Here is a 21933-nt window from a genome sequence, read left to right as displayed (position 1 = left end):
GTCATCTAATAAAACAAGAGAACATTGCTATATATTGGCAGAGGAACGTAGAACGTGAAATCTCTTCAGCGTCATGCGGATGGAGCCCAGGTGGCGGTTCACTCTCTCCAGACGTTCCTCTAAGGCCACCTGAGCAGAACACACACTTAGCTGAAATAGCAATACACATTCAAAAACAAACCTTTGTCTTTTACATTAGATTAGATTAGATTCAACTTGATTGTCATTGAAGAGTATGTTTTCTATGGTACTGTACATACATTTTCACTGATATCATTACCATTTCCTCAACTGAAACATCTCACAATAAAATGCCCACCACATTAAGATGATATGCATCCTTACAGTTGGTAAACACATGTGAACATACAGGGTTAGCAGGGGTGGTGGTGTCCAGGTGACCTTACCTCATCTAACCTGGCTTGCAGGGTCACTCTGCCCCCGGCCCCCGGCATGCGGCTCAGAGACGCCTCGATCTGACAAACACACACAAAAATAAAGACAGAAATTAATATGGAAATGTATAAACAAACACATCTGAAGCCCTTTTGAAGTACTGGTCAGATTAGTGAGGCAGGCGATGCTATGCTGGTCGTGGGGTGATTTGGTGGGTGGAGGGTGGAGGGGTGAGGAGTTAGCACCCTTCAGCCAGAACAGGATGGGGGGGTGGGGGGCGGGGGGTGGGGGGTGGGGGGGCGGGGGGTGAGCTGCCTCTATAAATAGAACTCATTAACAAAGGACAATAACACCAGATTATGTCACAGGAGGGGTGGGGATTAGTGGCTGTCTGGACCAACACTCAGAGATGTATGGGGTTGACATAAAGCAACATGGTAATTGACACATTGGCATTTCTGTTTTTGTTTTTATTGCTCCATTGAAAGGTATTTTTCCCATATTTTGCTCAGATACCTATAGCTGTTAGTGTAGCTAGAGGGTATCTGTTAGTGTAGATAGGGGGTAACTGTTAGTAGATAGATGGTAAGTGTTAGTGTAGATAGAGGGTAAGTGTTAGTGTAGATAGAGGGTAAGTGTTAGTGTAGATAGATGGTAAGTGTTAGTGTAGATAGAGGGTAAGTGTTAGTGTAGATAGAGGGTAAGTGTTAGTGTAGATAGATGGTAAGTGTTAGTGTAGATAGAGGGTAAGTGTTAGTGTAGATAGATGGTAAGTGTTAGTGTAGATAGAGGGTAAGTGTTAGTGTAGATAGAGGGTAAGTGTTAGTGTAGATAGATGGTAAGTGTTAGCGTAGATAGATGGTAAGTGTTAGTGTAGATAGAGGGTAAGTGTTAGTAGATAGAGGGTAAGTGTTAGTAGATAGAGGGTAAGTGTTAGCGTAGATAGAGGGTAAGTGTTAGTGTAGATAGATGGTAAGTGTTAGTGTAGATAGAGGGTAAGTGTTAGTGTAGATAGAGGGTAAGTGTTAGTGTAGATAGAGGGTAAGTGTTAGTGTAGATAGAGGGTAACTGTTAGTAGACAGATGGTAAGTGTTAGTGTAGACAGATGGTAAGTGTTAGTGTAGATAGAGGGTAAGTGTTAGTGTAGATAGATGGTAAGTGTTAGTGTAGATAGAGGGTAAGTGTTAGTGTAGATAGAGGGTAAGTGTTAGTGTAGATAGAGGGTAAGTGTTAGTGTAGATAGAGGGTAAGTGTTAGTGTAGATAGATGGTAAGTGTTAGTGTAGATAGATGGTAAGTGTTAGTGTAGATAGATGGTAAGTGTTAGTGTAGATAGAGGGTAAGTGTTAGTGTAGATAGAGGGTAAGTGTTAGTGTAGATAGATGGTAAGTGTTAGTGTAGATAGAGGGTAAGTGTTAGTGTAGATAGATGGTAAGTGTTAGTGTAGATAGAGGGTAAGTGTTAGTGTAGATAGAGGGTAAGTGTTAGTGTAGATAGATGGTAAGTGTTAGTGTAGATAGAGGATAAGTGTTAGTGTAGATAGATGGTAAGTGTTAGTGTAGATAGAGGGTAAGTGTTAGTAGATAGATGTTAAGTGTTAGTGTAGATAGAGGGTAAGTGTTAGTGTAGATAGAGGGTAAGTGTTAGTGTAGATAGAGGGTAAGTGTAAGTGTAGAATCTAGCGATGGTAACTGGAACACCCTCTCACCTGCTGTTTCTCCTGGGTGAGCTCGTCAAATAGCCTCTCTGCGTCAGCCAGGGAGTGGAGCCTGTTCTGGAGGGACAGGCCCGAGTCCTCCCCGGGGTCCTGGAGGTCCGCCCTGCACCCCCCAGCCCCCTGCTCCTCCCAGCCCAGCCGGGGGCCACTCTCAGCGGGGTCCACACCTCCAGGGAAGGCTGCAGAACCCACGCCTACCTGCTGGGAGCCTGGGGGAGGAAAGAGCAACAGTCTTCTTAGTTAGATTTAATTATTGTTGTCTGGCTCTTAGGAACCTAAAAGGAAAAACGTTGATAGTATCAAATTCAATACATTGTTGGACTCCCATGAGAGTGCGAGACCTTACCTTCCTGTCTGTCCAGTGCTGTAAAGTGCAGTCTCTTCCTGGGACTGGTGCTGTTGAAGGAGTGGCGTCTCTGGTCTAATGGCACATCAAACCTGCAACAGTTAGCCTGTTAGCCTCTAGTCTGGACAAGTGGGATACAGTTAGCCTGTTAGCCTCTAGTATGGACAACAGGGCTACAGTTCCATGCTTGCAGGGAGGAGGAGACAGCGCAATTAACAGAGAATGAATGAACTCATTACCAGAGCGGTACGGTAGCTTCAGATAGGGGCCCCTGGTTAAGCTAGCTGTGCGGTCGACTGATGTTCAAGTCGACGATATTCTACTTCAAAACAAACCCTGTGACACGTGTAGCTGTTGAGCGGGTGTGGGTGCTAAGTCTAGTTGTCGTGGTTACCTGCTGTGCAGGTGTTGTTGGGGTATCGTGTTGCCGAACGCGGTGGAGTAGTTCTCTGTCGGGCTGCGTTTGGGACTGGACCTCGCAGAGAGAGGCAGGAGCATAGTCTCTCGCTTAGCTGCCACAGAACATACAACACTTTATTAGTAGTTAACAATACTAATATAAACATACACAACTTTATTAGTAGTTAACAATACTAATATAAACATACAACACTTTATTAGTAGTTAACAATACCAATATAAACATGCAACACTTTTTTAGTAGTTAACAATACCAATATAAACATGCAACACTTTATTAGTAGTTAACAATACTAATATAAACATAAAACAACTTTATTAGTAGTTAACAATACTAATATAAACATAAAAAAACGTTATTAGTAGTTAACAATACTAATATAAACATGCAACACTTTATTAGTAGTTAACAATACCAATATAAACATACAAAACTTTATTAGTAGTTAACAATACTAATATGAGCAACAACCAACATAGCCTTTTATATCAAATGCTTTTACCACACTAGGAAACAAATCAGCCCTTATTATTTCACACCTTACAGTGTAAAAGTAAGAGTGTAAAAAAGAGTCGCTGGCATACGGCTTCAAGTCAATGCACAGGAATAGATAGGAAGTGGGCTATATTACCACGGTAGAAATGTTACTTTAACCTGATCAGTAAAGAGAGAGAGAGGGAGTACATACTGGGTGTGGCTGGGGGGGGGAGGGATCGCTGGGCACGGGGGGGCAGAGACGAGGACCTGTGGCCTTCAGGGGATAAGCTCCTCTGGGCCCTCAGCAGAGCTGCTCCTCTCTCTGGAGCGCCTCTCTCTGGAGCTCCTCTCTCTGGAGCTCCTCTCTCTGGAGCTCCTCTCTCTGGAGCCCCTCTCTCTGGAGCAGTCCCTCCACCCCTCTGTGGTCCAGTCCCTCCACCCCTCTGTGGTTCGCTCCCTCCCCTGTCCTCCACAGCCCTGCCTCTGTCCTCAACAGGCTCTCTGTGGCTCCACTCCATAAAACCCACAGTAGGCCTCCGACTGCTCCGCCCTAGATGGGGGGACGACACACACAGACACACAGACACACAGATAGAGACACACACACACACACACACACACACATACAGAGACACACACACACACACACATACAGACATACACACACACACAGACATACACACGCACACACACACACAACCACATCAGATGGATTCTATGTCCATTGCCAAACCTCTCAATTTTCACAAGCGGAAAACCTTTAAAAAAAAAAAACTGTTTCTACTTAAGAGAAAATAAAAACATGTTTCCCCAAAAGACTGAGCGAGTTCAGGGGGAGATCAAAGTGAAAGCAGTCAAACGGCCGCGGCGGTGGAGCGGAGCCAAAGCACAGCTTCAAATGAAATTAATTAGATGCACTTAGATGTCATCAAATAAGCATGGCAGCCAGGTTAATGCCTCTGGGAGGAGAAATTACAGTCAGCGGAACTCCCCGATATTTAAAAAGCAAGCTTGCAAAACCCAAAGCACTAGAATTAGGCTTGAACCAGAGCCAAAAACACTCATGGTGAATGGATACGTCCAATACTCCAGAGAGAGGGGTTAGCCGTTCTCTTGTGATTCGTGACGTGTAGGCGGGGGGGACGTGGGATGGGGGGAAGCCAATGAGAGTGAGTCCCTACTGCCTGAGGTGGAGCTGTTCTTACAGGGGGCCCGGCCCTCCGTGCTGGTCTCCTCCAGCTGAATCAGGGCCTTCATCACCGGGGTGAGGGGCCCCTCCCTCCTGCCAGGCTCCCTCTGGCCCCCGCCGCCGCCACCGCACTGCTCCTGGGAGTGCTCTCGTTCAGGGGGAGACTGACACCTACAGGACAAAAACAGGGATGACAAGGACAGGGACAGGGACAGTCAAATCTGTTCGTCGACAATCCCGATCTGTCTAGCACCGTTTAGCGTGTAAAAAAAATTATGTGTAAAAAGAACTGTGTAACGTGTAAAAAAAAAGTGTAAAACGTGTAAAAAACAAACAAACCTGTAAAGCGTGTCACGCTGCTATGACGACCACACTTACCTCCAACTGTTGTCCGTAGGGCCTGCCGATCCCGCCGACTGGTCCGTTTTAGGACAGGGAGACTTCCTGTGGCTGTTGTGGTCGGGCTGAGGGCAGGGGGACCTCCGGTAGGAGCTGTCTGGGTCCAGAGGGTGTTTGCTTGGCGAGTGCAGCAGGTCAGGGTGATGCAGCAGCCTGGGGAGGGACCGACACAACCGCTGGAGTCAGGGAGAGCGTGGAGGGGGGGGGGTACAGACGGCGCACCACAGCATCGTCCGTGGATAAACGTCTCTTATCTGAGGGGTACGTACCCGGCCCCGGAGGGCTGCGTGTGGCTGTGGGGGCCGTAGCGCGCTCTCGCATGGCTCTCGTGGTCCAGCTGTTTCACCTGACTCTCCAGCTTAGAGACCACCCTGGAGGGGAGGGGGCAGACACAGAGACATCTAGATATGGTTGAGACTGTAGATACAGAGCTACGTTCTATCTGACACTCGTGAGGCAGGGGGAGAAAAGCAAGGTAGCAGGAGGAATACACCACGTTGCTTTGACCCTAGCCAGAGTCTAGAGATGTGTTCTGGTGAAGGAGGCAGGACAAGGAAAGATTCAGAGAGATTCACTCTAGACAGGAACACTCTACCTGAGGACTCCCGTCATGAAGGATCCCTAGTGCTGTCATAACCGTTACGACGCTAATGGCACGATTACGGCTCATTACGTAACTCTGGCCTGTTTTGGGTTTATTTATTTCTGAGTGGGGCAGTCCCACTCATTATTTTCATTTGATTGGATAGAGAGAGTGACAGACAGGAAAGTAAGGAGGATGGAGCATGGAGCATGTCAGCAGGGCACGGGCCGGATTCGAACCCATGCCGACCTCGGTACATGTGTGCTGTGTGCCGTGATGCTAGACCACTGGACCACCCCAGGCCACAACTCTGCTCTGTTTCACCACGCTCGTCATAGGAGACGTCTGCACTTACCTCCTGAGTTCAGATATCTGTTCGTTGGCGTCGAATAGCTTGTTCTGTGTCGACACCAAATGGTCCTGTTGACAGAACAAAGGGTTAGAAGCTTTAGAAGAGGATGGCGAGGAAACTAAAGACGTGGAGTCAAAGGTCAAATAAAAAAAGTACGATACTGCTGCAAGCGTTTTGCTTTGTGTTTCGTCTGCATTCCCCTCCATTTGTGAAGTCATTAGAAATGATCAAATATTCACTTTTGGATGAAGTCTTATGTACTTTTTTTTATTTTTTATACATGCTTCACAATTGTATGCTCTCGAAAAAAAAATCCAATAAACATAAACCACAAAAAGAGAAATAATAGAATAGAAGTGGTACCTTCACCCCTTCATGGTCTGTCCTCAGTGAGTCATACTCCCCCAGGAGCTGAGGACACAACACACACACACACACACACACACACACACACCCTGAGTCACACACACCCTGAGTCACGGTGGCCCCACATCACCCTGCTGTCCAACGCTGTTCACACCCCCGAGCGTCACCACAATAGACGCTCACAAGGTCCCCTGCACACATCCGCCACGGGAATGAAAGGGCATCTCAAATACACAACTATGAAAGGGAAACTTGACCCGACAATGAACTCAAATTGCAAATGGACCGTATGGATACCTCAACAACAGTACCGTTATTGACTCCATATGTGGGTTTGTTTAACGGCCGTTCAGATTGTTGAGTGACGAACAACGGGAACGGGTATTTGGCATTCATCATCGTACGCGCGCGCGTACCAACAAAATTGGGTCTCTCCGCACGTTTTATGAAGGTCTTTTTTAAAATAAACACATTCGCGCATGACTTCTAAACATGTTGATGAATGAGGACCGACACTTTAGGAGGTTGGACGTAGGGTAGTGGTGCTCTAGGGGGGGATAGTGAGCTGGACTGATGATCGTGAAGGTCATGAGTTTGAATCCCACCCTGGGAACACCACCAGTAGTAGTAGTGCCCTGGAGTAAGACACTCAACCCTAAATGACTCCAGGGAGACTGTCCCTGTAATCTCTAATTATAAATCGCTTTGGATTAAAAAGCGTCTGCTGAACAGTCGATTATAATACTTTTCGAAAAGGCTGATTCTGCCTAAGCCTGTATTCTTCCCACGGCACATTCTGACTCACGTCCTGCAGCATCTTGTACTCCCTCTCCCTCCTGTCCTGCCTCTCGTCTGACTCCCTGCAGGCGTTCTGCAGGGCCTCCTCTAACTGGTGCGCTCGGGTCCTCAGGCGGGCGGCCGAAGCGTCCTTCTCCTTGCCGGAGCGTTTGCTCTCCTCCAGCCGCTGCTGCAGGGCCGTCACCGCCGCCCCCGCCACGGCGTACCTCTCTGGCCAATCCACCTGCAAGGGGGGTGGGACGAAAATTCCAACGACCAATGAAAATGCGCCCCGTATTAACACTAGAACAGCCGCACCTGTTTTACCTACTATAAGAACCGCCTCGGGGGGGTCAAATGACCATAGTCTTTACAATGGTAATCTGCTACTTCCACACAACGACCACTAGTTGGCGCCTCTTGTAAATTAGCCTGCCCTCCTACACAGAAAAACTGCAAAATAGCTTTATACTAGCTTATCCCAGTGTTTCCTCTATATGCATTTATTCGTGGCGGGCCGCCACGAATCAATTTCCTCCGCAACTAATTGATTCAGACAGTCCACTTTGATTCAGGCTGCGCAGAAAGGCAGCAAGTTATTATGACCGGAGAACAGAAAAAAAGCAGATTGCAGCTAGATTTAGGCCGTTTCCAGACCTACATTTCGTTACGATTTAGGGCGTAGTTAGTAACAATATGTTACAATGTTGCAATTAACCTCGTCGTTTGTGTTCGCATTGCAATCGAGACTGAATCGCTCTCAACAGGCGCGAGGCGACGCGCTTTCAAAACAGTTTTGTGATCCCGAATTTAGCGGGACATTTGGATTTCAGGAAATCACTCTCCTCTCTCTCTCTCTTCGCCCGTCGCCGGTCCCTTTAATCCCGTAAACATATCCTAATCGAAAATGCAACATCATCAGCGACGACTGTGGGTTATTGCATTTACTGCTGTTCTCTGGGTCATGTTCTTATACCAGTGCTCAGTATAGAGTATTTTAAATGAACATTCGTAATGTATGTCTCTGATGTTCATGGTCAATTAAATCAGCCTATTTTGTGAAACAAATAATGTTCCCGCTAATGGGTTAACCGAGCATTCTCGCACCTAACGCTAGCTTCGAACTATTCATAGCAATATGCGCGGGGCAAAAATAATCTATTGCCTCTAAAATCACCACGAACAGAACGGCGGAGGTACGGGTAAGCAGGGCTCATGTTGGTGTCCTCAAAGGTAAGAGTTGGTTTTCCTTAACTCAACTGATAGCATTACCTTGCTGTTGTTGCTTACCGAATGCTCCATCTGACTGTCACACTATGATTTTACTTGTGTAAACAGTTAATGAGTAACGTTAGTTTTGTGCGTGTACTCTCATGTAGGCCTACTTCGTATTAATGAGCTGATGATCTTTCATTGTGTGTGTGTGTGTATGTATGTATGTATGTGACTGTCAGTCACAAGTTTATATTCTACGGATGTTGTTCAGTGCTGTATGCGCGTTCCCGGTTCCATGTGTACTCTACTCTTGTGTACTTCATTCGATGAGCTGATGATCTTTCTGTGTTTGTGTGTGTGTGTGTCATGCGCGTTCCGCATGTTCCGCTGCAGCTGTAGGATATATTGGTATTTGATCACCTTCTATATAAAATCACCTGCTCGGCTTTAATGACTTAACCGCTATTAAACCCCCAAAAATTGTTGCCACCCTCTAGTTTTATGGTGAAATTACGTCTTTGTTTTTAGCGCCAGTGCGCGTTTTATGCGCGTGCGCGCGGAAAATGAACGCTCCACCACTAATGTGAAAAATCCTGGAGGAAACACTGTATCCTGATGTGACTTTGAAAATGTAAGGATACTGGGTGGTAGAACGCACATGAAAGGAGGGTCGTGAAATTTCATCGAGTGCAAAAAAAAAAATGGTTTTACTCACTTGGTCAAATAACCCAATCCATGGCTGTTCTAGTGTTAAGCACTGAGACTGAATGTTTCTCCAGGTGGATAAAGGAGAGGTAAAGACTTGCCAGTTTGTTCTCCTGTAAGCGGTTCTTGGCCTCCAGCTCCTGGATGCGGACGCTGGCCTGGGTCAGGGCTCTCTCCAGGTGGGCGCAGCGTGCGCGGAGGGCCTGGTTGGTGCTCTCCAGGTCCTGAGGCAGGTCCCTCAGCTGCAACTTGTCTCTCAGGACCCGGATCTCAGCCTCGTAGTACGACTTCAGGTCAGCCACGTGCCTGGCGTGCTTCTCTCTCAGGTTCTGTCTTAGTCTGATGAGAGGGAGAGAGGGGGAGAGAGAGAGAGAGGGAGAGAAAGAGAGAGAAAGAGAGAGAGAGAAAGAGCGAAAGAGAGAAAAAGAGAGAGAGAGAAAGAGAGAGAGAGAAAGAGCGAAAGAGAGAAAAAGAGAGAGAGAGAAAGAGAGAGAGAGAAAGAGAAAGAGAGAGAAAGAGAGAGAGAAAAAGAGAGAGAGAGAAAGAGCGAAAGAGAGAGAGAAAGAGAGAGAGAGAGAAAGAGAGAGAGAGCGAAAGAGAGAAAAAGAGAGAGAGAGAAAGAGAGAGAGAAAGAGAGAGAAAGAGAGAGAGAAAAAGAGAGAGAGAGAGAGAACAGGGGGAGGAGAGGAAAAATGAAGGGACGAGACGGTGACGGACGAGGTCAAATTCGTCAATTCTTAAGGCGTGAGCTACCCTAGGTAACACGGTCTCGCTATCGTACAGAAGGCGCTGACACCGCACGACACAACACACTCACAGAGAGAGGACCACGGGGTCTTCCGCCGACTCTGCCGCTCTCTCCCCGCGAGGACTGCCCGCACACAGGGGGCCGGCCCCCGAGGCCGCGTGCGTCTCCCTCGCGTGCGGCTGCGGCTTCAGGGTGCTGGTGTGCGTGTGGCTGGCCTCCTCCTCGCTGGCGAGAGGGGCGACCGCGGCTCTGTGCGGTTGTTGGCCGTCGGAGAGAAAGTAGGGCTGGGTTTTGGCCTGGGAGGTAGAGGGGGGGACCACCCCCCCCACCGGGGAAGGTGAAGCCCGCGAAGAGGGCACTCTGGCTGGGGTGGGCGCGGCGGCCGAGAGGCTGGAGGCGTTGGAGGTGCAGTCCGTGTCCCCCCCGGGGTTGCCGTTGCTGCCCTCCGCCATGCTGTCGGGGCTGAGGGGGGTCCCCACGTGGGGGGAGGAGGGGAGGGGCTGGCCGGGGAAGGAGGGGCTGCTGAAGTAGGAAGGGGAGGTGAAGCCGGAGGTGCGGTCCGACTGACGCACGTGGACAGACGGGTCCAGGGTTAACACCTAGAACACAGGGTCACACAGAGGGTCCAGGGTTAACACCTAGAACACAGGGTCACACAGCGGCAGAGGAGGCTGGGTTAGAACACTGAACTAAGGAAGTGAGAAAGCTCTGAAAGTGAGAAATGTCTTCAGTCTACACCTGAACTGTCCTTCCTGAGACATCTACTACCCCCCTGTACTGTTTCCCTAGTGCAGATTTATTTTTAAAATAATTCTTCCTTCTTCTAGAACGACGACTGCCAATGGCTCCAGGCCTGAGCATAGATTTATTTTTCCTGCTAAGGCTGGTGGACAGACGATTCACTCACTTAGTCAAATGTATTTGTTGCAAGTCTGCTTAAATGCCAAAAATGCTAAATGTAGAAAGCACTGGGGTTCTCCCAGGTAAACAGAAGCACACACCCAAGGACTGTCATCTGACTGCTAATGTGAGCAGTGTGTGTGTGTGTGTGTGTGTGTGTGTGTGTGTGTGTGTGTACAGTACCTGTGGTGACATAGGGCTGGATGTGAGGGAGCCGTCACAGTCTGTGCGTCTGGAGTCTGTCCTCTGTTTGTTGTGGTAGATCTCCCTCAGAGACACTCTGGGCTCCTCTCGTGGGGTCTGGAGGGAAACACAGACAAGAATCTCTCTGGAAAAAACACTCACTTATTACAACCGCAACAATTAATACCGCTCTCTTAAAAAACGACCGTTTTCTAAAAGCACAGTGACTCTTTTCAGTGCTACGCAAACGTCGGCAGCCCGGGATGCTAGCGTTCGGCGTAGCGTCGGCGTACGAAAGACAGGATATCATCCCCCCTGGACACCCGGACACTTTTTGGCCATGACACTACTACCATAGTCTTTACTTACCAGGCTCATGGAGGACTGCAGCAGGAGGTAGGCGCCACTGTCAAAGCTGTCAGGTAGGGGGCGGTAGAGCTCACTCTCCTCCAGGCGCCAGTACGTCAGACCTGAGGGACACAGTGAGGAGTCCAATCTGTCTGAAGCCAACTGCTTTTTATGACCACAATGTTATCGAATCGTTACTGAAGGACTGCGGCTTCAAACAGTGACATTAAACCAATTCCATATCTAGAGTGCCGTCCGTTATTATTTGGACAGTGACGGTAAAATTGGAATACGTATGGAAGTTAGAGGGTACAGTAAAAAGCAATTATTACAGGGAACACAAAGGGCTTTGGGGATCTCCCGGGTGCACAGATACACACACTGTCAAGGGCTGTCATCTGACTGCTAATGTGAGCGGTGTGTGTGTGTGTGTGTGTGTGTGTGTGTGTGTGTGTGTGTGTGTGTGTGTGTGTGTGTGTGTGTGTGTGTGTGTGTGTGTGTGTGTGTGCGAGCGAGTGTGCGTGTGTGACGGAGTGTGAGTGTGTGCGTAAGGGAGTGTGTGTGTGTGAGTGTGTGTGTGAGTGTGTGCGTAAGGGAGTGTGTGCGTGTGTGTATGTGTGTGTGTGTGTGTGACGGAGTGTGAGTGTGTGCGTAAGGGAATGTGTGTGTGAGTGTGTGAGTGTGTGCGTAAGGGAGTGTGTGCGTGTGTGCGTGAGTGTGAGAGAGATTTTACCTGAGGCCTCAGACACAAGGCTATCACTCCTCCTGAGGGGGAATGAGTTGGAGGAGGGCACAGACGATCGATTCTGAAACCCGATGGAGAAGAGAGAATGAGACTCAGAGGCTGTGATGTGACTGCACAACAACATCAATACGTTGGGGAGAGGGGGGTAGAACCAGCGTAAGCATTAGATACACAATAGCTTTCCCCTTGCTCTAGGTTGGCTAGGTTTAAGGCTAGGGCTAGGTTGGACAGGTTTAGGGCTAGGTCTAGGGCTAGGTTTAGGTTTAGGGCTAGGGCTAGGGCTAGGTTTAGGGCTAGGTCGGCTAGGTTTAGGACTAGGGCTAGGTTTAGGACTAGATTTAGGGCTAGGGCTAGGTTTACGGCTAGGTTTAGGGCTAGGGCTAGGTGTAGGGCTAGATTGGCTAGGTTTAGGGCTAGGTTTAGGGCTAGGTTTAGGGCTAGGGCTAGGTGTAGGGCTAGATTGGCTAGGTTTAGGGCAAGGTTTAGGGTTAGGCTGGCTAGGTTTAGGACTAGGTTTAGGGCTAGGTGTAGGGCTTGGTTTAGGGCTAGGTGTAGGGCTAGGTGTAGGGCTAGGTGTAGGGCTAGGTGTAGGGCTAGGTTTAGGGCCAGGCTCACCTGGTCCTGGGGGTCTGTGGTGTGCTCCAGGGGGCTGTCTCTGGGGCTGTTTAGGGATGGGTTTAGGGATAGGTTTAGGGCTAGGGTTTGGGCTAGGGCTAGGTGTAGGGTCAGGGCTAGGGCTGGGGCTAGGTTTAGGGCTAGGGCAAGGTTTAGGGCTAGGTTTAGGGCTAGGTTGGCTAGGTTTAGGACTAGGGCTAGGTTTAGGGCTAGGTCTATGGCTAGGGTCAGGGCTAGGGCTGGGGCTAGGTTTAGGGCTAGGTTTAGGGCTAGGGCAAGGTTTAGGGCTAGGTTTAGGGCTAGGTTGGCTAGGTTTAGGACTAGGGCTAGGTCTAGGGGTAGGGCTAGGTGTAGGGCTAGGTGTAGGGCCGGGCTCACCTGGTCCTGGGGGTCAGTGGTGTGCTCCAGGGGGCTGTCTCTGGGGCTGTCCCTGGGGGAGGGCTGCTGCTGCTGCTGCTTCTGCTGCTGCTGGGGCTCTGAGGCCTGGGGGGAGGTCTGCTCCTCCTGGCTCTTCTTGGGTCTGTGTTTCTGCTTCTGAGCCCAGGAGGTCAGTGGTTGGCTGGAACACACACACAGGACGCATCAAAGACACAGTATTTTAATGTTAACTATGAGAGGGACGGTTCTTTGGGAGAGTGTTTGTGTGTGACGTATACACCGCTAGTTCTTCCGACGACGACATTAGAACAACATTCGCCATAGTAACAGGAGGTTCTACCTGGAGGTTCTCCGTTGCGAGTCGGGCTGAAGGCTAGGATTGGCTGCTTTGGCGGCTCTCGGTGGCGCCTCATTGGCCGAGCTCTGCTGATACCCGACCGAGGTGGTCTCTGTGTGGTCCTGGAGGGGAGGGGACCAGGGGGTCTCCTCTCCTCTCCCCGGGCCAGGCTCCTCCGCCCCCCCCCCCAGAGTCCTGGTCTGCTCCAGGCCCGTGTCCCAGTGAGAGAGGGTCCCGTAGCCGCTGCTCAGGAACGTATCTGCCCGGCCCCCCTCCGTGCCCTCCCCTGGCCTGGTAGTCCTGGCCCGAGCGGGCGGGGGCGAAGGGGACGTAGAGATGAGAGGAGGGGGAGGGACGGAGAGGCGTCCGTTGCATTTCGGCAGGTCCGCGGGAGTCTGCGGGTCATCGTGGGGCAGGGGGTACCCCCCCTTGGTGGTGACAGCAGGGGTGGAGGTGTACTCGGGGTGCGGCTGGGCGCCCGGGCGGTTCTGGAGCTGGACCAGAGCTTTGATCTCATCCTGGATCAGCTGAGGGAGGACGACAACAACAACAAGTCTCAACACGCATCAAGAATACCCAAGTCCTCATCAGGGAGCTCTGTTTGGTGCTCAGGGCCAATAGGGAGGAGGATCTTGAGGTTTTAAGACAATCATACATGAAAGAAATCATGAGAGTGTTGCTTAGAAGTAAGCTGACCTGTATTTGGCACTGGTACTGCTCTTGTTGAGCGAGGATTTGCTCCTGGTATTGCTTCTCCACCAGCTGAAACAGATGCAGCCATCGGCCCTGTTTAGGAAATAAAAATACTAATCATATTATTAAGGATATAATATGTTCACCACTGATCTGCATAGGTTTGTGGGTGGAAAAAACACACTTTTAAAATCATACCCAAATGGACACATTGGGACCCTAACTGTTTTGAGTAAAGCGCACATATTTGATAAATTACATTTTGAATATAGCCCACAAATCTATAAAGTGTAAAACCAGTTATGAAATTGAAGGCAGAGTTAAGACAGCTGTGGATCACTGTTAGGGTTGAGGCACACAGCTGAGGACTGTGTGTGTGTCTGTGTGTGTGGGTGTGTGTGGGTGTGTGTGTGTGTGTGTGTGTGTGTGTGTGTGTGTGTGTGTGTGTGTGTGTGTGTGTGGGTGGGTGGGTGTGTGGGTGTACCCATAGAAGCAGCTGTGCTCTAGATATGATGTGAGTCGAGGAGAGGTTGTACTATGCTCTCAAAGGGGATGGGGGGGTGATGCAGAACACATAAACCATACTCTGTTGAAGCTCTAGAGGCAAGTCCTGTTTAAGTCATGTTCTATACATTTCACCTACTGTATATAGCCCAGCCCCTCCCTTGCAATTCCAACAAGGTCGACATAACTGCCTTCGCAACACTTCTAGCCAGGCGAAGAATACTCCTATCCTGGAAATAGCCTAACCCCCCCCCCCCCATTCTCTGCCTGGCTGAAGGATGTGATGTGGTTTTTGTTGACCCTTAGAGGGTCTCGTGAGCGCTTTCTAAAAAAAAAGTGGCAACCCTTTGTCTCCTACTTTAATGATTTATCTGTTCTTCCTCCTGACTGATCACCTAGGTTTCTACATACACTACCAGACTGATCACCATACATACACTACAGTGTTTCCCCTAGGTTTGCTGCCTTGGGAGGGTGGCATGGATCCTCCACCTCCACCCCCCCGTTGTGAAATGTTAATTTCTCCTCACCCCCGCTCGCCCCCCCCCCCCCCCCGCCCCTCCCTGTTGTGAAATGTTAATTTCTCCCCCCCCCCCCCCCACAATTAGTGGAGCAGATTAGTAACAGAACAAGTTATCTCTGTAATATCATAATATCAATTATGTGACTAGAACAAATATGATAATTTATAGACTTTATTGTTGAGCCACAAAGCCATCACTTATTTGTTATTAATTGTTTTACTGTTTTGACACTATAACAATCTTGACTTCACTATCTGTCCACTTTCTCACCTGGTTCTTCCTGCTCTTGCTCCCTCACTCTCTCTCTCTCTCTGTGTCATCTCCATCCTCCTATCTCCATCCTCCTCTCTCCCTCTTTGCACTGACAATCACACACAAACATATGTGACAGGGTCTGGTTAAAAAGTCTGCAAGTCTGGCAACATCATTTTTCAGTTTTTTTACTACCTTTCATTATCTACCTGTCATTATCTACCTGTCAACATGTGATGACATGCTGACATGTTTAAATGGCAAAAATGTTTTGCTAATTCAAGATTCATGTTTTTTTATTGCCATGTGTGTCAAACGTTTATTACATCCTATTACAAGTAATAAAGGGGGGTGCTGAGGGTGCTGCACCAGAACCATAGGTTCTCAAGGCTACTTGTGGTCTTTACTACTATCTTGACTTCACTATCTGTCCACTTTCTCACCTGGTTCTTGCTGTCTCTCTGGTGTGCCGACACCATCCTGCTCTCTATCCTCCTCTCTCCCTCTTTTGCTGTCCACCGAAAGGCAAACATAACAACCAGAACATGTATAATCTAATAAGAGGTATAAATTGATCCATAGGCCACATTTCTTTTTTTTTTTGACATTGAACATTTTTCTTGCGGGGGCGGGAGGTCCCGTTGGGCAATGGTAGGGGAAACACTGCACTACCAGCCTGATCACCTAGGTTTCTACACTACCAGCCTGATCACCTAGGTTTCTACACTACCAGACTGATCACCTAGGTTTCTACATACACTACCAGACTGATCACCTAGGTTTCTACACTACCAGACTGATCACCTAGGTTTCTACACTACCAGACTGATCACCTAGGTTTCTACACTACCAGACTGATCACCTAGGTTTCTACACTACCAGACTGATCACCTAGGTTTCTAGCAGTGGAGGCTGGTGACTTCCAGAATTGAGGAGGCCAATTTTTTTTCCGCTTGCTCGCTTCACTCGCGATGGAATGTTCCCTGTTCTTCTTATCTGTCTTTGTTAAAAATTATTAATTTGTGTTTGGCGGTACTGAAGGGATTGGGACACTCTCAGGATGGTGGATGAAGCAGCTTTTATTGCCTGCACAATGGGTCATCAAATAAACAAAACAATTGGCATGAATCTCTGGTCCGCCTGCAGCAGCTAATGTCCCTTCTGCTCAGGCTCACAACATTCACCACAACATACTACATACAATCAATGACATGTCAAAAGCACTCAAACTCTATGTCAATCAGACACACAACATACAATTCAGAACAATACTTCATCCATTTCTAATATTTATCCCGCAGAACAGCACTCATACACGCGTGTGGCGGAAAAAGGTACTACACGGAGGCCAGGCCTCCTGTTCCCACCCATCTTCAGTGATTTGGCCAATCACATATTGCCATGAAAAAAAATGCATTACATTGACTTCTATGAGAAACCACTTTCCGACAGGAGGCCTGGCCTCCGTGTAGTACCTTTTTCCGCCACACGCGTGTATGAGTGCTGTTCTGCAGGATAAATATTAGAAATGGATGAAGTATTGTTCTGAATTGTATGTTGTGTGTCTGATAAAAAATATAATTATTGCTTTTTTAAATCTCTCTCTCTTCTCTCAAATTATTGGGGAGGCCAGGCCTCCTCCACCTCTATGGAGGAGCCTCCACTGGTTTCTACATACACTACCAACCCCTGATTAATGTACTCCCTAATCCCATGGCTAAATATGAACATGCTGAAGCTTTTTATTTTACTTGAATTGATTTATTTTATTTTATGTCTACCTGGCTGTCTACTGGATCACTCCAATGTCAGTAATAGTGCATTGGTTTTTGTGACGTGTGTTGTTGTTGTTTTCGTTTGTTTCGTTGTTGTTTTGGGGTTGGGTGGGGCGGGGAGGGAAAAAGAAAATGTGGGGGGAAAATGGTGAATGTTTGAGTACTTCTCACCAATTAAATTAAATGAATAAATAACAAGATTTCACCTATCAAACTGTATAAAATTGCGATGGGATGAAGTTTGAACTAGTTTGAAGTATTGTCCTGTATTCAAGGATTGGGAAACAAATCATCTCCCATGTCTGAAAGGATCAGCTGGAGAGTGGTGAGGTGTGCAGTCTGGAGTGTGTGTGTGTGTGTGTGTGTGTGTGTGTAGTTTGGTTTGAAAATGTATGTGGTTCATTCTAGGGTCTGTTTGTGCGTTGTGTGTGTGGTCAGCTGAGATCCACAGAGAAACCAAAAGCGACAGCCCAGAAATGAAGTTGCTAGATGGCCAACACAGTGCAGTGGCCACACAGACACACACACACACACACAGACAGACACACACAGAGAGACAGACACACACAGAGAGACAGACACACACACACACAGAGAGACAGACAGACACACACACACAGAGAGAGACACACAGACACAGACACAGACACAGACACACACACACACAGACACAGACACAGACACAGACACAGACACAGACACAGACACAGACACAGACACAGACACACACACACAGACACAGACACACACTCCATCCATCCATCCATCCATCCATAGTATGGAATGCTCCTGGTTCTCTGACCTCACAGTCCTTCCAGATCTCGGGGTCTGTCTCCCCGTTGCTCTGTATCTCCTGCACCAGGGCCCGGAGGGTCTCCAGAGAGCTGGGGTTGATAAAGGGGAGGCTCCTCCCCGGCCTGAACGCCTCCTCCGTACTCAGACACAGGCTCCTACAGCACAGAGAGACACATACTCAGACACAGGCTCCTACAGCACACAGAGACATGTCGAATGGCCGTTGGAACAAGTGAGTGATCTAATAGGGCTTTCACACCAGCAAAGAACCGTTCCGGTTTGCGTTTGGGAACCTCCGAACCTTGGTGCTGTCTGGCGAACCAGCCCGCGTTCATACCAGTGTAACCAGAACCATCCACATCATCAACGATGGGTGATGAAGGGCCGGGATGAACAAACATTTCACAACTAGATGGCAGCTACTTCACTGGAAATTAGGATAATATCTTCCACTACAGTATCTGAAATAAACACTATTTTCCATGAAACAAAACAAGACACTTTCTACACGCGTTCTCTTACTAACCAGCAGCTCCATTACTGGAATAGAAATGCCTTACAAAATTTGCGTTCGCGCGTGTGCACGTGTGTTTGCTGTGCATGTGAGGAAGATAGAGAATGATGAAACTTTTGATAATTGTTTTGATCACTAATTAGATTTAGATTACATTACATTTTGTCTCCTTCCTTCTTGCTAGTCTTTGCAGCCTAGAATATGACACACCCACTGACGACGTGACTGTTCTACGTTTTGGTTCCCGCTTGAGAACCACTATTTTCTGGTTCCCGCTGCGAACCAACTTTTCAGTCTCCGAACTGAACGCACCAGCCGGTTCCAGACTTGGTTAGAACCGGAACGGTTCTTTGCCGGTGTGAAAGACCGTGCCATGGGAGAGGGATGGGGTGTTCTCCACTGTCCCGACGACACCTACCTGATCTTCTGGGGGATATCGCATGCTTTCGTGATGCTGTCCATCTGTCTGCTCTCCACAGTGCCCCCTGCTGGTTTGGAGGAGGAGGTGAGGCCCTCCTCAGGCCCGGCCAGCCCAGAGGCGGAGGTCCCCTCTGAGGACACCAGGGAGGCCTCGCTCTCCTTGCCTGCGTCCCCGTTAGCGTCGACATGGCAGTGGCTCAGGGCCCCCGAGGTGGACACGTCCTCAGAGATGCTGTCATCTGTGGACATGCTTAAGGGCCGGCACACAGGAGAGTCTGATACCTGAGGGGGTGGGGGCAACAGTTAAGAAACAGCTCTGTGTTCCCCTTAAGGCTGCTTGCAGGAATGGCCCACACCACTCTTGGCTCAGCATATGTGACACGGTCTGGTGAAAAGGACGGTGTGTGTAGCGGTCTAAGCACTGGCCACTAGTGCATGCTGCCCACCGGGGACTGGGTTCGAATCCCAGCTCGCCAGTGTGGGGCACACACGGGGAGCGGCATATTGGGCGGCCGCTCCCGAGGGCGGTATAGGAGTATTTCCGGACAAGGATCCGTCGCGCAACAGTGCCCCCGGGGTGCCGGAATAACAGGTGCTGGGCTCGAGGAGCCAGTCAGCTAGTCTGCCTGGCGGCCTCTTCTGGGACTGCCGGCCACGGGGTCGTGCGGCGGATCCTTCGCAATAGGCAGGGGATAATTGGATGCTAGGTTGGGTTCAATTGGCTACCAAATTGGGTGAAAAAAGGGATAAAATCTGAAGAAAAAAAAAATATATATATAAAAAAAAGACCACATGCCAGCAATCCTCTTGTGCAAATGACCAAAAAGCTTCTTTCTTTTTTTTTTTTTATGTGTTTTCCGTTTTTTTTTTCATATTACAAAGGTTTAAGTGTTGATGAACCCACTCGATATAACCAACAGTTTTCACAGTATAACAGTATCACTAAATACTTAAAATTGTGTGAATTGGATTCATTGTATAGTCTGCCGTAGGCTACTGGGTAAGTGATACATGGCTTTGTAAACAAACTTACGTTTTAGGACATGTTCAAAAGTAAGGACTGTGTGATCGTCTAATTGTGTTGTGGTGGTTGTGTTTTAGCATGTTGATGTTCTATCAACATGCAGTTAGATGTTCATAGTGATGTGCCATCTTACCTGCTAGCTACTAGCAGCTGTTTCGCGTGTGTTTTGATTCAGCGAGAGTTTCTCCCATTCTCTGTTTGAGGTGTATCAACATTCAAATAATCTACTTCAACTATTTTCAATAATATAAATGAAAAATGACCTTTCCCTACTTTTTCACCAGACCCTGTCACACATGGCCTGATGCATGAGAAGCACTGGCTTAACGGCTTCTATTGGATTCAGTTAAATGTTATTGGTGTTAGCAGCCCTGAATGTTGCTCGGGGGGCATAAGGCCACCAAGGAAAACACATCTATGGAAGTCAATGCAGCAAAGAATAAAGGTCGATTTGTGTTGTCAGTCACTGTTGTCAGATGCAGCATTTCTCTAGATAGAAGGTCCCCAGTAAACGGTGCGGAACATGGACAAAGCTCAAATTCAGAAACTATTCTGAGGCATGAAAACATCTGATGAACTATTGAACAGCAAACTAACCCCCTTGAGCTCAGAGTCATGTGGAATACACTGACGTGTCTGTGGGGTGGAGCTACAAGTGCCTAGGGCCCAGATGTTAATGACAGTTCTCTACATGCATGGGACATTTCTATATATCTGTAGCACTTGCTAGTTCGGAATCACAGTGTGGAAGACTTGTTAAAGAACGTGGTGTTGTTAGGGCTGACAAGGGCATCGTCCTCCAGCTATCAAGGAGAAGCTGTGATCGAGTCCATGACATTTGAAATAGCTCTTAGAGAAGGGAGCTTATGGTGCATCACCAGCCTCCTCCTGCCCCAACTTGCAACCCATATAACCATAAGACTCTATGGTCAACGTAGCGAACACTAGCTTGGCTGGCTACATTTCATTGATTGTGTGTGCCAGGCTACGTTAGCTATGTGTCTCGTTAAATAAAACAGATTTATTGTCGTTACATCTGGCAGTTCATCGCGCTGCTTGTCATGATAATGGGAGGCTAGCCAACCTGGCAACACTGTCTGTGTCCTACAGGCTGGCTGGCGGAGGAACCAAGCTAGCCACACGAGCTACCTGAGAGGTTTGCCATCATACAGGCTGCGTTCGTAAGTTCGCTCTGAGAGCGCCGGAGCGCACAATGGGTTCAACGTCATAGAGAGACCGCGTAATTTGATTGGACGAGAGGCATTCCATGAGTGCTGCTCAGATTTCCAGAGCGAATTTACGAACGCAGCCACGGTTTACGGATGGATTGATGATGTAGCCTGTCTACAGCCTCCCAAGCACACCACGGATGAATTGATAGATAGGGGTAACTAGCTAGGTAGAGACATATACATTTTATACACAGCTAGATTTGACTTACCAGTTAACTTGTAACGTTACTTCACCCATATTTCCCCCTCCAGAACGACTAGTCTACTGCACCTACTAGTACTGTACTGCAGTTAGGGCAGAACAACGTCCGCTTGGGGTACATTGCGCAATGTCCAATTGGCCGAATGGAATCAGAAACCGGTGATCCGATTGGCTGATCTTCCCTTATAACACAACGCGGCCTCTCATACAGTCATTCTGATTGGCTGTGATGCATGAACGCTGTACGGTTGAAAAACACAACAATGGATCTGATTGGTCAATGAACTCCGGTTAAATACTGCAATTTGAAGTGCCATGAATACAGCTAGATGACTGAGCCGTCGACATGTTTCAGGGGCAAACTGTGCACGCAATATGTTTATGTTCCACAACGTCGTGCCCCTGTGAATATAGCTTTTTTGTTTTTGACACTGTGGGATCAACGCATGCGGGGAGACAATAGTGGTAGTTACATTGATGTAACGGTAACATTGATCATATTTGGGAGGGATTACAGTTTTTGCCGCCCTGACACCACCGTCACATTAACCCACGTGACCTCTATGCTTTGTCAGTAAACTACAGCAGTTATTGACTAGTACATGTAGTATTGTCCATTCGGGAAAAAAGGATGAGAAGAGCCTCTGTCTTCTAGGTTTCCCACGCACTTAGTTAGGTAGATGGTATTGGAAGGGCATAGAAGCATGATAAAAGGTATTTTGGGAGCTGTCAAATCTGGATTAGAACAGTTCCTTCATCAAAACCACAGGTAGTAAAAGAGTCAGACAATGACCGCTGTATT

General features: G+C 48.3%; 1 protein-coding gene across 1 annotated transcript in view; it reads right to left on the bottom strand.

Annotated features, from left to right (window-relative positions):
- The window catches only part of mphosph9 (M-phase phosphoprotein 9), a gene marked incomplete at its 5' end in the record, with an annotated part of 19135 nt that extends 213 nt beyond the window's left edge, over positions 1–18922 (bottom strand). Inside the window, 22 exons of the mRNA XM_080529415.1 lie at positions 1–129; positions 408–476; positions 2104–2321; positions 2459–2550; positions 2853–2970; positions 3568–3906; positions 4538–4716; positions 4924–5120; positions 5210–5315; positions 5883–5947; positions 6243–6290; positions 7051–7266; positions 9044–9281; positions 9760–10289; positions 10774–10890; positions 11143–11243; positions 11855–11927; positions 12860–13040; positions 13200–13723; positions 13893–13982; positions 17747–17894; positions 18672–18922. The exon at positions 1–129 is cut by the window's left edge and continues 213 nt beyond it. Coding sequence (XP_080385541.1) covers positions 28–129; positions 408–476; positions 2104–2321; positions 2459–2550; positions 2853–2970; positions 3568–3906; positions 4538–4716; positions 4924–5120; positions 5210–5315; positions 5883–5947; positions 6243–6290; positions 7051–7266; positions 9044–9281; positions 9760–10289; positions 10774–10890; positions 11143–11243; positions 11855–11927; positions 12860–13040; positions 13200–13723; positions 13893–13982; positions 17747–17894; positions 18672–18922 — 4002 coding nt within the window. The 3' untranslated portion in view covers positions 1–27. The remainder of the gene's footprint in view (positions 130–407; positions 477–2103; positions 2322–2458; positions 2551–2852; positions 2971–3567; positions 3907–4537; positions 4717–4923; positions 5121–5209; positions 5316–5882; positions 5948–6242; positions 6291–7050; positions 7267–9043; positions 9282–9759; positions 10290–10773; positions 10891–11142; positions 11244–11854; positions 11928–12859; positions 13041–13199; positions 13724–13892; positions 13983–17746; positions 17895–18671) is intronic.
- Positions 18923–21933: the final 3011 nt, after the last annotated feature.

Source organism: Nansenia antarctica (genome assembly GCF_963989245.1).
Source record: "Nansenia antarctica genome assembly, chromosome: 4".
Classification (NCBI taxonomy): Eukaryota; Metazoa; Chordata; class Actinopteri; order Argentiniformes; family Microstomatidae; genus Nansenia; species Nansenia antarctica.
This window is presented reverse-complemented; position numbering and strand designations above follow the sequence as displayed.